The sequence below is a fragment of the Bemisia tabaci genome, chromosome 7 (assembly GCF_918797505.1).
Source record: "Bemisia tabaci chromosome 7, PGI_BMITA_v3".
Classification (NCBI taxonomy): domain Eukaryota; kingdom Metazoa; phylum Arthropoda; class Insecta; order Hemiptera; family Aleyrodidae; genus Bemisia; species Bemisia tabaci.
Window position 1 is genome coordinate 10,581,519 of NC_092799.1, and position 17,388 is coordinate 10,598,906.

Consider the following 17,388-nt stretch of genomic DNA (forward strand, 5'->3'; position numbering starts at 1 on the left):
AATTTCTCTGTACAAAAATAAAATGACGGTGGAAAGTGTTAAACGTCGCATGGCGCTTTTGATACTTTGGCCGGTAGGTGACGATAAGATGTTGCTTGATTTTTTGTAATGTTATTGTTAAAGCGCGGATCCAATACTGAAATACAATCTGTGAAAATTATGCAATTCTCTGACCCCAGCTGCATGCCACGAACGCTTTGTATGTAGCGTCATCATCGTGAGTTCGCACCTCGCACTTCGCAGTTCGCAGTATAAAAATAGACCGTATTCGATAACGGTTCGATGTATCGTTTGGTTCAAAACAATAGAACATAACCTCAAACCAAACTGTAAGGATTTTAATTGGAAAAGCTGAAAATGAGAAATTTCCTGACAATTTCACTTTGCATTGGCATTTGGTACTCAAAAGAATAAAACATCTGTTTCAAAAGATCCGTTCTCTCAGATTTCTGAATTTACTTTTGAGGCTATGTTTATGTTTTGAACCAATCGATATCAATACAATCTCACCCGTTTGATGTATCGAATACGATCTATTGCGATGACTATGCTGCCATGCTAAGGAAAAACGCCGTATGAACCATCAGGCGTTGCCACATTTACTTTGATAGAGCACGGATTTCCTGGTAAACTTATGAATAGTGTCCTTCCGACTTTTCCGATAATTTTGTTCGTATTTCATCTGAAGTTCCTGAAAATTTCAAGGAAAAATATTCATAACATTCCTCTAAAATAAATATTTTATCGGAAGAAATTTGGCAACGCTCGAATGTTCATACGGCGTTCTTCCTTAGCACGGCAGTATGACTGTGTAGTGTGCACCTAACAGCTCGAAGTATCTAAAATTGCGTCATGACAGATTGAAGGCGATTTTACCACCCGACATCGTTGTTGTTTTAAACGCAGTTGTCAACGCAAGAATAGACGAGTTAACAAGGAACGAATTAAGCATCCTGATGCATGTGTCCAGGGCCGGATTAAGGGGGTGGCCACATGGACCGCGGCCCATGGCGGCAAATCTAGGTGGCGGCAAATTTTGCATTTTTTTTAAATGTAGGTATAAAAAAAATCGGATTTAGAAAAAAATTACAAACAAAATCTCTCATTTTCTGAGAGTATAGTAATTTCTAATTTTGTCGTCTTTCGGTGATACAATTGTATCACCGAAAGACGACTGTGTATCAAGACTACGTGAATACTTCACGCATTGCATCAAACACAGTGCGGTCTGCGAGGCGCGGCGGCGGAAGTTAAAATCATTAATCCACATTTATGTTTGTTCTTTCATCATTTTTTCGTTCATTTCTTATGAATGGAAGGCCTCGTCCACACAGAGATAGGTTTACGAAACTTAACTTTCCCGCAAAGTTCCGTGAACTTTTGCTAGACGTGTTGACAGGACTTTCCCAAAAAATGTGTTCAACACCAGTAAACGCGTCTTATGCACTCCTCCCCTGCTGGCACGTTCATTTGATGGTTTTCATTGATGTTTCAAAACGAATGAGAAAGGGGGCGGAAAAATACTAGCGGCCCATGGGCGGCAAGTAGGTAAATCCGGCCCTGGAAAACTATATTGCCGACTCATCGGATCTGCCATTGGTCATCCAAAATGTTGATCACCATTACTTTAATAAGCTTTTGAAGTGCATCTTATTTAAGGCTAGCATTAGCGCAGCCAAGCTTTAACTCGAAAAATGTGGACGTAAACTTTGCCATGTAGCGATTTGCCATATTTACGTAAACGCAATTTTTTTCCTGACCTCTCCGGTTTCCCTGAACTTCCCCTCTTCCCCTTGCCATCCCCTCACTGAAAAAAATAATATGCTGTTTTAGCATCTAGGATGTCAAAAATGTGTCTGGTGATCCCAAGATGCTGCCTTTACTGCCCCCGCAGTTAACTTTACATCCTGTGAATGCAAATTCAACTGCGCATCCTAGATGCTAAAACAGCATATTATTTTTTTCAGTGCAGCTGTGCAGGGTTTCCTGAATGTGACCCCCTGGATCACCGAACCCACGTAAAGACGTTCAGCTACGTTGGAACTATACCGTTCAAAAGTATCTCTTGTTACACAACTAGGCGAGGGCCCCAGGAGACACGTCGGAACTCCGGAACAGCCTCGGCATGGCAATTTGTCGAGACAGGTGGAGCATTCGAAGACAATCCGACTGTCAGAGTGTCGCACTACCGCGAAACAAAGTAAAAACCGCAGAGTCCCAACAGGATGCCGCCTTGAGTTGAGCGGTTGTTACTTCAGCAAGGCAGCGGAGGCCCAAGACTTTCGGTTCCGTGCGAGCGGAACACTCCTTGAGTATTCAATTTAAGATGAATCGCTGATGAGGATAAGACACAGGAGTTGTCCGGGCCCTCCGCGCCGCGGCGCCACCGTCGCACCGCGGCGAAGCATGCATGAAACGAAGCGAGCCCCGGACAGGGGATGAGGCGGAGGGGGTGGGGGAAGGACATAAAGCAAAATGGCCGTTAGAGATGAGTGAACGGGGGAGGAGTGCAGGGGGTTAATACCTCCATGTATGAAGCACATAAGCCCGTCAGCTTATCTCCATTGCGAGACGGTCTTAAAGCTCGAAGATGTTTTAAGCTCTTTATCCCTCTCCGCCCCCTTAGCATCCAGCGGCTCCCTGGAGCTTAATCTTATCTTTTACCTTCTTCCTTCATCCCTTCGCTCCGCCCGCCGAACCTAAGCTATGGGCACGTACATAAATGCTGCATATGTAGCCTATTTCCGCACAAAACTATTATTAAATCTTGGCTGTACACACTGAGATCACTTTCGAGGCTTTATTGCAGCCCCGTTCATCCCTCGGCGCGTCGATTTGCAAAAAACACCCATAACTCTTCGCCGAACGGCGAACCCACCCCAAGGGTTAATGACCGCGTCCTCGGCACCGCTGAGTGCTCGAGGGTCCCAAGTCCGCCCCCGCACAGTGGATCGAGTCCATGAGACAGCTCGGACATGACATTTTATACTAAAACTGCAAATTTTAATGTTGATTTTGTCACATTTTAAATTTCAAAGGGTTCTAATATAATGGAGATGTTGCATATGTGAGGAATTTGCGATTTGACTATTGATACATAATGTAAAAGTTCGCGAGAAACACGATGGTCCCACTGGTTTTCTCTGAAATCAACTTCCAAGCTCAAAAAAAGCTCTGAAGTTGAGGCCAAAATGGAGGGGATATCTCACGCTATCCTGAGAGTCCACCTCTACATCAAGACAAACTCTCCATGCAAAGATCGGGAGCAAATACATTAGCAGGGTTGTCGTGTTTTCAGTTCTAGAGTCCCCAAATAAAGTGGCAGCTCTGTCAATGTATTTGCTTCCTATATCTTTGCATGGAGAGTTTGTTTTGATGCACCTAGAGGTGGACTCTCAGGATAGCGTGGGATACACCCTCCATTTTGGCCTCAACTTGAGAGCTTTTTTGAGCTTGGAAGTTAATTTCAGAGAAAACTAGTGGCACCATCGTGTTTCTCGCGAACTTTTACATAAGAAACAACAGTCAAATCGCAAATTCCTCACACATGCAGCATCTCCACTGCGGAGAAGATCACGAGAAAACCAATGGAACCACTTTTAGAACCTCAAAGATTTGTATAAACGGAGTTATAAGCGTTTAAAGTTTCCAAATTTTGTCCGACCTCTCCCATTGACGCGATCCATTGTGCCCCGGCTCAAACCTAGAAAATCGCATTTCACCCACCTCGCAGGGTAAACTTGCGGCAGTATTGTCGCTTTTGTGCCAATTCCTTCTCGTCTAGCTCGACCCAGACGGGCCATGTTTCCGGAGACTAACTTTAACAGTGATAAAATGAGTAAGAGTGGAGAAACTACTGACTTGCCAAGGAAGAACGTCAGGGCCGGATTCACCTACTTGCCGCCCATGGGCCGCCTATATTTTGCCGCCCCTTCTCATTCGTTTTGAAACATCAATAAAAGCCATCAAGTGAACGTGCCAGCCGGGGAGAGGTGCATAAGTCGCCTTTACTCGTGTTGAACACATTTTTTGGGAAAGCCCTGTCAACACTACTAGCAAAAGGTCACGGAACTTCGCGCGAAAGTCAAGTTTCGTAAACCTATCTCTAATGGACAAGGCCTTCCATTCATAAGAAATGAACGAAAAAATGATGAAAGAACAAACACAAAATTTGGTTTAATGATTTTAACTTCTGCCGCCGCGCCGACCGCACCGTGTTTGGCGCAATGCGTGAAGTATTTACGCAGTCTTGTAGGCGCTTTGCGTCTCACGCTGACCGCACTATGTTTGGCGCAATGCGTGAAGTATTCGTGCAGTCTTGTAGGCGCTATCCGTTTCACGCTGACCACAATAACCGCACTGTGTTTGATGCAATGCGTGAAGTATTCGTGTAGTCTTGTAGGCGCTAATATGTGTTACATGCCGACTGCCGCGCTTAGGGCTTCTCTTTTTCATCTCAAGTCCTCGTCATCATTTCTACCTAAGTCGCGTCGTTCCAGGACAAATTATGTGTTTGATTTCTCTCTTAACTCGACTAATTAAAGGTGCTGTCTCTTGTATCACCGAAAGACGACAAAATTAGAAATTACTATACTCTCAGGAAATGAGAGATTTTGTAGCCTTTTCTCGTTTGTAATTTTTTTCTAAATCCAATTTTTTTTATACCTACATTTAAAAAAATTGCAAAATTTGCCGCCCCCTAGATTTGCCGCCATGGGCCGCGGCCCATGTGACCACCCCCTTAATCCGGCCCTGGTCGCTTTCGTGCCAATTTCTTCTCGTCTGGCTCGACCCAGACGGACCTTCAAATGAGTGAGAATGGAGAAACGACTGCCTTGCCAAGGAAGAACGTCGTATGAGAATTTCAGAGTTGCCAAATTTCCTTCGATGAAGTGTTCATTTCGTAGGAAAGTTATAAATGAAAATTTTGCTTTGAAAGTTTCAGGAGCTTCAGATGACACTGCGAACAAGATTATCTGAAAAAGTAGAGTAAAAGACAAATAACTAAACGAAAGTATGTCAATTATACCGATAAAATGATTAAATTAATTATCTTTGTCTTTAATGTTAAAGATTTTACCAAAAATACTTACTAATTGACTGACAATTAAAAATTAAACGTTAACGACACCTCGAGGCTATTTTCAAGCTTGGGTTCATCAGGTTAAGTGGGTTCCTAATCTTGATAACTTTTCAAAGTCGAGAAATTACGCGTGAAAAAGAGAACCTTCCGGCCAAAAGTATCACAAGCGGCATGTGACATTTCAAAATTTCCGCCACCTTTTTATTTTTTTACGTAGAAATTTTTCAACGAAGCTGTCCGAAAATTTCACTGAATTTTCTTTGTGCTGCCGATAAAATTCAGTGATATTTTCAAACATATTCAACCAACAATTTCTCTGTAATAAAATAAAATAGCGGCGGAAATTTTGAAACGTCGCATGACACTTGTGATACTTTGGCCGGAAGGTGACGATATGCGCAAATCCGTCGAACGAGTTCCGCGAGTTTCGACGGTTTGGCTGAACTTTACGAACAATGATTTGGACGTTTTTATGCTGAAATGAATTCCACAACACGTAAACCCCGTGCACTTACTTCCTCTCGATTTTAAAACATCCATTTATAATGGATCCATGCAGAAAAAGCTATAAGATAAAAAGAACTGTGACATCGATAGCCTAAGTGCGAAACCATGTGCCTATTCGTTTGCAAAGTTGTAGACCTCCTGTCATAATTTATTTTTCCATTTGAAAATAGTCAACTTAATTTCTTGAAAACTTCATTGATTTTTGCAGAGCAGAGATTTTGAAACGTCGCAATGGAGGTGCGTGGTTTCGAACGTCAGCCATCGATATGCAGGGTCGCATTACAGCCGTGCTAAGGAAGAACGCCGTATGAGTATTCGAGAGTTGCCAAGTTTCCTTCAGTAAAATGTTTATTTTTGGGGAAAATTACGGATATTTTTCCTTGAAATTTTCAGGAACTTTCGGTGAAATTCTGAACAATATTATCTGCAAAATTGGAAGAAAAGTATTCATAAGTTTATCAGGGAATTCGTGATTTAACAATCGAAATTTAGCAACGCCCAGCGGTTCATACGGCGTTTTTCTTTAGCACAACAGATTAGGGGTAGCGCGTGAGGATCGGCTGCGCCAGTCGCCATCACTAAAAGGGCGGTAAATGAGAAGAAAGAATAAAGATTGGGAAAAAGAGAAGAGAAAAAATGTGGAAAAAAATATAAGTATCGAATCTATCGGGTTGCACGAATAGTAAGGTAATCGAAAACATAATTATTTCACTACATGTGCCGACTAAGCCAATGAATGATGTTAGATTCTGTTTCTTAGTGGATATCGTCCATTTGAATATCCTCTTCAATTTCGCCGCATGGAAATTTGCCTTCAATTTTTCTGCATATGCAACAAACGTAACAGTGATAGCACGAGCAAAATTAGTATGTGTTGTGCGTGCAACTAGTTTGTGCTTTGGAAAAGGATGGCTCCTTGGTAGGAACCTGGGTACGAGGTGCAACTAGTCCACGATTAGAAGAGGAAACCTAGAGAAATGTCTTCTCTCCTGAGCAACTAGTAAGTGCAAAGGAGAGAAATTAATTCTCTCCTAAGCAACTAATCGGTGCAAGGAGAGAAATTGTTTCTTTTCTGAGCAACTAGTTAGTGCAAAGGACAGAAATTTTTTCTCTCCTACGCAACTAGTCGGTGCAAAGGAGAGAAACATTTTCTCTTTTGAGGAACTAGTTAGTGCTCAGGAACGGATACACTCCTCTCCCAGTCATAAACTAGTTGCTCGGGAGAGAAAACATTTCTCTCGGAAACAACTACTCAAGAGGAAATTTTTTCTCTCCTGGGCAATTGGTTTGTGCTTAGGAATTCTTCCTCTCTTTTTTCTTTTCATATTCTTTTTTTTAACCGAACAAAGTGTTGCGACCGTTGCGTTTCCGTAGTTCGATTGAGATATTAATAAAAAATGGAAAGCAATTAAAAAATGAATTACACACACAAATAAGCTTGCTCAGGAAGGTTTCCGTGCAACTTAGGCGATCTTTGGTGTGAAAATCTTATCGAGAATCTCCCATAAAAATATCATAAAATGCAGCTCTCTATCGATAACAATATTAATGGACTTCAAGGAACGATGTCAATTTGTTCTCCTTTAAAAAAATAACATGGAGGCGGAGATTTTCAGACACCTCAAACGAGATATGTGATTGCGGACTTACGCCGTCGGTATCTGTTTGCAAACAGTTTCATTCGCTCCATAAGCTTATATTGAACCGATTAACAATGAACTAACTTATTGATAGGCATCATCCATCTAAAGTTCGCCTTCAATTTCACTGCATAGGCAACAACCCTGCCGGAGGGCTGCACGAATATTAATTATCCGAAAAATACATATCGACGGTGTAAGTTGGCAATCATATAAATCGTTTGCGGTGTCTGAAAATTTCCGCCAGCATGTTATTTTTTTAAAGGAGAACAAATTGCCATCATTTCTTGAAGTTTTTGCAGAATTTTCTTCGCACAGAGAAGAAAAATCACGGCAGTTTTGAAGAATTGCCGTTGAGTAGTTTTCCGTTTAAAACATAAAGTATGACAGGAAGTCTGCGACGTCGCAAACCGAGATATGTGATTGCCGACTTACCTACTTCAAAGTAAATCTGAGAGCACAATGTACTCATGTGGACATAGCAAGCTTTAGCAGCTCTCACAAAATTATTCCAGGATCCATACACGGAAAAAAATTAAATGTTGATTTAGCATTTATACTGTTGAAAAGATGTCCGACAAGTTTCAAATGCTGATTTTACAATACAAAAATGCCAACATAACATTTTAATTTGTATGTTTTGTAGCGTATGCGTATGCGTAGTTAGGTTAGTATTTGTCAAAATGTAAAATCAGCATTTGAAACTTGTCGGATATCTTTTTAACAGTATAAACGCTAAATCAACATTTAATTTCTTTCCGTGTAGCTGTTATTGGGGATTTTAGAACTATCGTCCAAATATCAAGGTGCCAAATTATTGAACTGTGCATTGCGAGTTCTTTTTTTTTTTTTTTTATAAAAATAAAACGTGCCTCATTGTCGCGTCGCAACTTCTACCACGTGCGCGCAATTTCAAAAGTACGCGCCAAAAATTAAAAAGCGCGCCGTTGTTGGCGTGCCACCAAGCACCGAACACCAATGTTTACAAGAGCATGCAAGATTTGAGGTTATGTCATAAAATGTACTGTTTTGTCTGTTTCCAGTCAATAAATCTTTGTCAATCAGCAGTATGAAGTTATGATAACGTGTACCAGTTTGTCTCCAGCACCAGTTTACCATCATCTCAGGTGGCCATTCGGTGTCATTTACACACTGAGTACTCTACAGTCAGCTCCCAATCATGGTGTCAGTCCTTCGTAGGACTCCTCGCTGGGTTTCCTCCTGCTCAACTGAGTTTCATTTTAGAGAACTATGGAGATCTTATTCATCGGAGGAAGTAAGTCCACTTTTTTTAAAAGGTACTATGAGTGCAGCAAAGCTTACCATAAATCATTTGAGCTCTTTCTCAATGGATAGGGCTTGTCAGATTCCTGTAAACATCCCATTAGAGGTGTCGACAGCTAAGTTGACGGTTGTATACTTTCGGTTTGCAGGCGTTTTTGCGTCACTACTATCCCCATGAAAACATCAGACTCTCAGAAGCAAGAACACAAGCTTAGATAAGTTTTTTAATACTTTCAAACCCTGTAACACTTTAATTTTTAGCCACACAGAAATCACAACCACAAAAAAGTCGCAAATCATAACTGAAAAGTAGTTTTTTTACGATATGATCATGAGACTGATGTTTTCAATGTGGATAGTCGGCTTTGTTTAGAGTCCCTAATTTGTTGTTGGCGCTTGCAAACCGAAAGTAAACAACTGCCAACTTAGCTGACGACACCTCTAATATCAAGTAAATATCATCTTGCTAAGACTTAAGTAAGTTCCTTTCTCCCGATAAAAAATTTTGGTGGGCTCGCTCCACCCGTTCATGAGCATTATCAAAGGTGTTTTTAACTAAGTTGTGAGACTGCCAAAATTTGTTTTGAACTCTGAGGACAGACGAGATTTCAGATTTCGCTCATAACTTGGAAAATTGCTGAAAAACGCCTTATTTAATCTCTATGGGTGTGATCTCTATAAATTTACGCAAGGAAATGCTCCTAAAAGTGTAGTAGCATCAACACTCGAACAAAAAATCACTCATCTTCTTCAAACCCACAGTTGGCAAAGCGTAACTGACCAGAGTTTTTCGGTCTAAATATAACGGTAACCAGTCAAGTTTTTTGTATGAACAAAGGGTCATCATTCTTTTCAATATATCCTACATTATATATACTGTATCGTCTTGCTCTATGTTGTTCATAACCCATGGTAACATGATTATTCCTGTCATCGTGAAATCACCCACTAATGTTATCTTTTTCTCCCCAGAGTAAAAAGTGGAAAGACTTGATCTTCTCAGGAGTCCAGCCAACTGGTACTTTACACATTGGAAACTATTTTGGAGCTGTGAAGAAATGGGTTGAATTTCAAAATGAAGGCAAAAACGGTATTTACTGTATCGTCGATCTTCATGCAATAACGGTTCCTAAGGTAAGATGTCACGGCGCAAGAAATCAAGATCAATTTAGTCCTTTTATCTGTCAAAGAACAGTGGTCCTCATATCTAAAATGTACTTAATATAGCAGCGTCGATTTTTGAAAATGTTTGAAAAATTAAGGAATGAAGATAAAACCAAAGAATGTGCAGTTGCAACTTTTGCGTATCAATTCAATTGGGTATCTGTTCTGTGTTTGAAAAACACACATTTGATGCAAATTGTTAAAAGTCTTACATTCACAAATTAGAAACTTAGGATTCTTGAACAATTTCTACCTCTTAAAATCTGTTTGATGGCGGTAAGGAGCTTTCCCAGAAATGTGTACCTTTAATTTCTGAGACTTTATTTTTCTTGGCTCTCTTCACTTTGTAAGGAACTATGTTGGATATTTCATGTTTTCATTCAACACCAATTTCATTAGTGTCTCCATTTGGTGGAGACTACATTGTCTGTAATGGTCAAAAATTAATTTTTCATTTTCCAGAAACCAGAAGAACTGAAAGAAAGCATCCTCAAAATGGCATCCACATTAATCGCATGTGGTATTGATCCATCAAAAAGCATTCTGTTTCAGCAGTCTCAGGTCAGAAAGTATTCCCTTTCACCCGTTCAAAATAATTTTTAAAATCTTTCAAGCATTTCTTACTCTGCATCACCAAACATAACAAAATATTTTCGTTAAATATGTCTAGAACGAATAGGAACTCACTTGCATCATTTCATAATTAACGATTTTAAATTTTGAAATTTTTCACTCATAAGTTTTTCTTCCTCTTCAACATATTTATTTTAGATTCTTGTGCAGCTTTTCACCCCTTATCTTGGGAAATTTCTGAGTTGCTCAAATGTTACCTGTCTTTTCAAAACTTCAAAAGCTGCTGTGACAATTGAGAGCTGCTGTATTAAATGAAAAAAAAAAAACAGTTGCAGGGTGTTCACTGCACCACTGCTCGGAAAAAATACACATAAATCAAGAATGCATGGCCACACTATAAAAGCGCAGACTTGGAAAAGTCAGTATAGATGTACAGAAAGCTTACGGATATTTTATTTTTAAGCACAGAAATTAAATATTTTCGCAATAAACTTGGAGAAAAAGTCTTGGAGTCATACAATTTTTACACATATTTTATGACATTTCTGTATATTTTCAGTTAGACTCAATTTATTTCCTCAGATGCATGTCCTTCTTCCTGATCCAAATTTCATTATCATTTGTAATTATCTGTTCTTGTTAGAGTTCAAAATTTGTGTCAAGTTAGGAAAAGTAAGAAAAAGGCAATGAAAGCAAGGATTTCTAGGAACCTCTGAAAAGATAACTTTTTTTGAGAATAAAAGAAAAGTAAAGAAAAATTAATGAAAAAACAAGAATTGTAGATTATGATGTCTCAGTCTCAGTAGATACCTATTCTGAGTTAGCTAGCAATGAAAATTTGAAACATTATTGGTTTGCCCCGGTCATTTAAATCTCACTACTCTAAACATAGAAGGTAATTCTCCTTTGTTACAGAATAAAAAATTCGAAAAACACTTCGATAGCCTAAGTTCGAAATCAAGTATCTCCATTGTCATGTTTCAAAATTTCTGCTGGTTTTTTATTTTTTCACAGAGAAACAAGCCAACTTCCTAGGTTTAAATTGATACAGGATATTTCTTTAACGGAAAAGAAAGATGAAGGTACTTTTGATGAAAATACGCTGTCTAGTTTTCCAAAGAAAAAATAAAGTATAACAGAAAGTCTGCAAGGTCCCAAATGGAGGTACGTTCTTTGGTGCTTCGGCCATTGATACAGAAAGGAAGAACACAAGTTTTCTTATCTCCGTTGAAGATTCATTCAACCTTTAGTTGAAATTCGTCAGTTGTCTTTCTTTGGTTTTAAACTGTATAAATATAAAACCTGTTGAATTCCTTGCGAAAAATTATCAACAAAAACAAAATTTCATATGATCTTTGTCCCTTTCTGCTCGTCATGTTGTTTGTAATAATGTATTTTCCCACATTGCTATCAATCTCCAAATTTTTTTTTAGGTACCATATCATGCTATGCTTGGTTGGATATTCATTTGCAATTCAACTATGTCTAGATTAGCTCAGCTACCTCACTTCAAGGAAAAAACAGAGGCCCTCCAAGAAATTCCTGCAGGGCTGTTCGCCTATCCTACGCTTCAAGCTGCTGACATTCTCTTGTACAAGTGAGTGTGAAATGTAACCATGTCTGTGTTAATCTTTAGTTCTGAACCAACATTTATCTGAAAATCTATAGCTTGCCATAAAATACAGAATTTTTCATATTTTGATAGGTAGTTAAAATATATTTAGGCCATTCGGCAAGAAAAATACAAAGAAATTTTGCACTTTTGATAAATTCTACTTTCTAAACGTCGACAATTCGAGAGTTTTCCGAGAAAAACGTATTAAACTTCATGAATTATCAGAATTTGACGGTCTGCCTCAGTATCCAATAATTTGACTATTTGCCTGCGACATTTACATTCAATATCAGTAGTGCAGAGCCCAAGAAATATGACTAACAATTTTGGAAAATCCAGTTATTTGAATTCTCGAAACACTCAGCGCCCAAGGAGTTTAATTGTGTAAGAAAATTGTTTATGATATTAATACCAGGCCCAAGATAGAAAGTTTTTAAATTTGCAAACTAAGCTACAAGCAATTGAGTTGTTGCTTTATTTTCCCCTGATTTTTCCAATTAGTGGAAACGCAAAGAAGTTTCTGTGGCCCTCAACTAGAGATATAATCCATCGAGTTCATTGTCTTTCATTTCTTTCTATTGTTGTTCAGAGCAACACATGTGCCTGTAGGTAACGACCAACTTCAAAACATTAATTTAGCCTGTCACCTAGTCAATCACTTCAACAAAAAATATGGGAACACTTTTCCTCGGCCCCAAGCCTTGATGATCGAAGGTAAAGTAATTTTTAATATCTAATCTTTAGATAATTGGAATTTGATGACCATTGGAGATGTTGCATGCATGAGGAATTTGCGATTTGACTATTGATTCTTATGTAAAAAGTTCGCAAGAAACACGATGGTGCCACTGGTTTTCTCTGAAATCAACTCCCAAGCTCAGAAAAAGCCCTCAAGTCGAGGCCAAAATGGAGGGGATATCCCACGCTATCCTGAGAGTCCACCTCTACATCAAGACAAACTCCATGCAAAGATAAGGAGCAAATACATTAGCAGGGTTGCCATGTTTTCAGTTTTAGAGTCCCCAAATAAAGTGACCGCTCTGTCAATGTATTTGCTCCTTATCTTTGCATGGAGAGTTTGTCTTGATGTAGACATGGACTCTCAGGATAGCATGGGATATCCCCTCCATTACAGCCTCAACTTTGAGAGCGTTTTTTGTGCTTGGGAGTTAATTGCAGAGAAAATCAGTACGACCATTGTGTTTCTTGTGAACTTTTAAATAAGAACCAATGGTCAAGTCGCAAATTCCTTACACACGCAACAAATCCATTGTCTGTGTAAAATTAGATATGTTACTTAATTAATGAGAAAATTTGAGAAAAACAACAAGAAAAATATGCTCTTCAATAACTATAGTTCACAGAACTGCTCACAACTTATGCATTAACTAGGGTGGATTTTAAAATAATTTTACCTATTTTCTTTCCTCAAGAGCATAGCTGAAGTCAAATCAGTGTTAAGCCTAATTCATATGGTTCAAATTTTCATTCAACTTTTCTGCCTCTTTTGTCAAATAAAAAGTTGGATCAAGTTATCCTGAAATGAGAACACAACTTGCGGATGAAAATTTGAACAGAAAGTTGAAACTGAAACAATCAACTTTAGTCGACGCTGTATCTTTGCAAACTGGAAGCTGACAGAGGTACCAGAATTCCGTGTGACAATATCACTCGGAAACAGCAGTTGAATCTAATTTTGTTGTATTCAACTTTCCATTGGACGCTTCGTCCACTTTTGTCGAAAGTTGAACTGTGTGAATCTGGCTGTAAAACGCTCATACTCCCAGTTTTCTATCAAGCTATTGTCTCATAAATTTGCTTCACGCCTTGCAGAGACATCATGGATCTCCTTCACCCTCCATTCCTCCAAACTTATCTACTTTTCATGCGCTAGGTAACTTCCCAGAAAAAATGAGTTCAAAGTCTCGGCATACAATTTAGAGCTTCAGCCATGGTTTACCTGATCTGGTGAAGTACTCGGAACAATTTGAGTGTGAGAAGCAAACGAATAGTAATTTGATCAACTGTGAGTTGAGGATCCTCCACAAGCATACAACGGCTTTAATGCACCATTATTCCCCTATACCTGGCCTATACCTGAATGTCGATACTCAGTCTATTGAAAAAGTGTGCTGGATTCTGCGTCCATGATTCTGAAATCTTTTCGTTGCCAAAGTAATCATCTCATTTTCCATGTAACTCATCAACATATCAACTCATTTCCATGATTGATCCTATGTTCCAGGTCTAGGCAGTAGCATAAAAAGCCTCCGCGATCCAGCCAAAAAAATGGCAAAATCTAGTCCTGATCCAAAGAGTAGAATAGACATCACAGATTCACCTGATGAAATACGAAAAAAGTGTCGCAAAGCTGTCACAGATTGCACTTCTGAAATATTTTATGAGCCTGCCACAAGACCTGGAGTGTCAAATATGATTCAGATCCACTCATCTTGCACTGGCCTTTCAATTCAAGAAACCTGTGATAATTTTGCGAACAAAGACACTTTGGTGTAAGAATTTTTTCTCTCTTCTTCCTTATTATTATCATAATATTTTTAGCAAGGATCTTTTTGTACGATTTATTATAGAGCCTTGATGAAACCTAAAGCAACAAGTTTGTGAAGGAGGCTGTATAAGGATCTGTTTATTTATTGAAGAGTTTGAAAGCATATAATGCACAAAATTAGGATATTCCAAACTATGCATCTGATTTATATGTTAAATTTTCCAAAATTGATGTAATTTTTAAGGTGATTCGTCAAGCTCAAGTGACGTGGTAGAACTGGTCTGCGATATATATATTGCACCGATTAGGTAGAAAATCTTGGCATATTTTGAATTTTTAACAAAAAAAGGACAACAGCCCCTGCACATGAGCCTAAAGAATCATTCTAAACCCAAAAATTGGCAAAATTCAAAGAAATGATTGCAGAATAGTGTTTGGAAAAAAACCTCACATTCGATACAGAAATCGATAGCTGAATCGAATGTGAGGTTTTTTTCCAAACACTATTCTGCCTTCATTCTTCTTAATTTTGCCGATTTCTGTGTTTAGAGTGATTCTTTAGGCTCATGCACAGGGGTTATTGTCCTTCTTTTTTTGCTAAAAATTCAAAATCTGCTGAGACTTTTGACCTAATTGACGCGATGCATTGCATGCCAGTTCGACCATGTCACTTCAGCTTGACGAATCACCTTAAGAAGAATTCTGTCTTTGTTGAGTTGTTTCTGCATACAAGTTTTCCAACTTTTCCAATATTTTTTCGATTCAGTTTCACATTTTTTTCTATGCCTCTGCCTATCTGAAATAAGGCACTTTTTATGTGTGTGTGTGTTTTTTCCTATTTTTGTTCTTGTATCTTGTCTTTTAATTTAGTATTTGTCGAAATCTGTTGCAGACTAAAAGATTCGCTTGCGGACGTTCTAATAGAAAAATTAAGTCCCATACGAGAAGAAATAGAAAGGTTGCAAAACTCGCCTGAATACATTCATAAAATTCTGTCGGAAGGTGCTACAAAGGCAATGACAATAGCTAAGCCGAATTGGTTAGAAATCAAGAAAAAAGTCGGATTTAGTTAGTCATGCTCTCAGAGAGGGATATAAAATCCTAAGTCACTCAGAAGGTTAGACAGACACTTGAGGACAAATGAATTTGTTTGTTCCATATTCAGCCATCTCCTTTTTTTCTAAAATATTTTTTCTGTCCTTGCCATTTGATAAAAATAATTATACTCCTCATTTTATCCACTAAAATAACCTTTTAGATCTAAAATGTACATTCTAAAGAAGGAAAAAATTTGAAACATTTAATGTTTTAAGAGAGAGTGAGGGAAGGTGTTTCTGGAAGAGGTATTGAAGGTATTGAACTGTTAGACTCAATTGTCGATTCTTTTCAATCACTTTTAAGTGCTGTCAAAGATGAAAGTATTTTGCCCGAGATATTCCGAAAATGTCTCTCATTTTAAGGATATTATTAAGTTCTCGCAAAATTAGCGAGTACCGAAAATTCTCGGACTGTTTTTCCTCTTCTGTCTAGGAAATTCTTTTTCATACTCTTGTACATATTCAGACTCAGATCACTATGCTAATAAAATTTTGGTTTGATGAGTTTGTGGTGCCTTGCATCATCCATGAACTTCTTACTCTAAACTTAAGGCTGTAACTCCTATTTAATTTTAGTGATGGTGCAAGAAAAGTTGACGTCTGAAAGTCACAAGAGACATAATGGCTTTAAAAAAAAAAAAAAAAATCTACCAACTTACTATGTAAAAGAGATCCTGGGAAACAAAATTCCCTGAACCAAGGGCATAACATCTTTGTATCACGATTTTTTTTCTTCCTTTTTTAAGACTGGTACATGAAATTTCGCCTTTGGGATGATAGGGCACTTTGGCAGCTGAGTGTCGCAGAGCACCAAAGAGCGCTGTGAAAACGGCTTTTATGTATGCACATGAAATTTTAAAGTAACTAACATCAATACCCCGATAATTATTTACCCAACTTGGTTGAAACTATAAATTCAGGACATTTTGCTCAAGTAAACTGCAGCAGATTTAGTCGTAAGAATTTTTGCTTGGAAAAAGTTCAAGTATGATAGTTCGTCATAAAATTTTGCGGAGGATAAAATAATTCAATTGTAACTCTCAAAGGAACCAATAACTATCATTAAAGAAATGAGGGGTGACTTTTCTGATGGAAGGTTCAATAGTGAATTTTTATCAAGAAAATTAATGTATTCCAGAAACATACTGAAATTAGATTCATTTTTGTCAACATCTGCTTCATGAGTAAAATCTCTTCGCTAATGTTTTCTTGCAATTTATTGTATTGTTTGTCACAAAACAGATGATAAAACAAGATAACTTTATACTCAGCACAAAGGGGAGCTTCCCAAGTGTAACCGGAATTTCGAGTTGAAATTTCCATGAAGAATACTAAGATATTTTTGGATGCCGTATTTTTTTCGTTTTCGAATGGGGGTCGGGAAAGCCCTCAAAAAAAGGGCTAAAGATCGCGAAAAAACGCGCGCAGCTTAGCGGAACAAGGTAAAACGTAGGTGATAGAGGCTCTATGATCCTTATCAGTACCGCATGGCCAAACGGTAACGCGCTCAGCCTCGCAGGCGGAGGTCCGAGGATCGGTTCCTGATTACCGCTCGGTAATTTTTATTTTACTATATGCTTGTTTATTTTTTCACTTACTTTATTTTGCACCATTCGCTCCGCGAAACCGACGTACGGAGGTAGAATCACGTAGTGACTGAAGATTTTTTTACATATGCTGATAAAAACTCGAAGTTTCTCTTGGATTGAAACGTTATATATAAGTGAATGAACAAAACACTCTAAAACTCACCAAATTTCGTTGCCCAAGCTGACTGCCGGATATCCGGCAGATAAAGATAACTGATTCGACTGATACTCCGGAAAGTCATCTTGCAACGAAATTTGGTGATTTTAGAGTGTTTTCGTTCATTCAATATATATAACTTATCAATCCCAAGAAGAAACTACGAGTTT

The 17,388-nt window shown here is 38.4% G+C and overlaps 2 protein-coding genes across 2 annotated transcripts in view; both read left to right on the forward strand.

Moving 5' to 3' along the window:
- Nucleotides 1–17,388, forward strand: part of Marcal1 (SWI/SNF-related matrix-associated actin-dependent regulator of chromatin subfamily A-like protein 1) — a 198,724-nt gene that overhangs the window by 157,553 nt on the left and 23,783 nt on the right. The window lies entirely within an intron of this gene.
- LOC109035346 (tryptophan--tRNA ligase, mitochondrial) lies at nucleotides 8,224–16,687 on the forward strand. The gene is made up of 7 exons (XM_019048944.2): nucleotides 8,224–8,506; nucleotides 9,487–9,648; nucleotides 10,141–10,239; nucleotides 11,685–11,848; nucleotides 12,456–12,580; nucleotides 14,112–14,379; nucleotides 15,268–16,687. Exons 1-7 carry the CDS (start codon nucleotides 8,411–8,413, stop codon nucleotides 15,446–15,448), a joined length of 1,095 nt encoding a protein of 364 aa, XP_018904489.2. The 5' UTR covers nucleotides 8,224–8,410; the 3' UTR covers nucleotides 15,449–16,687.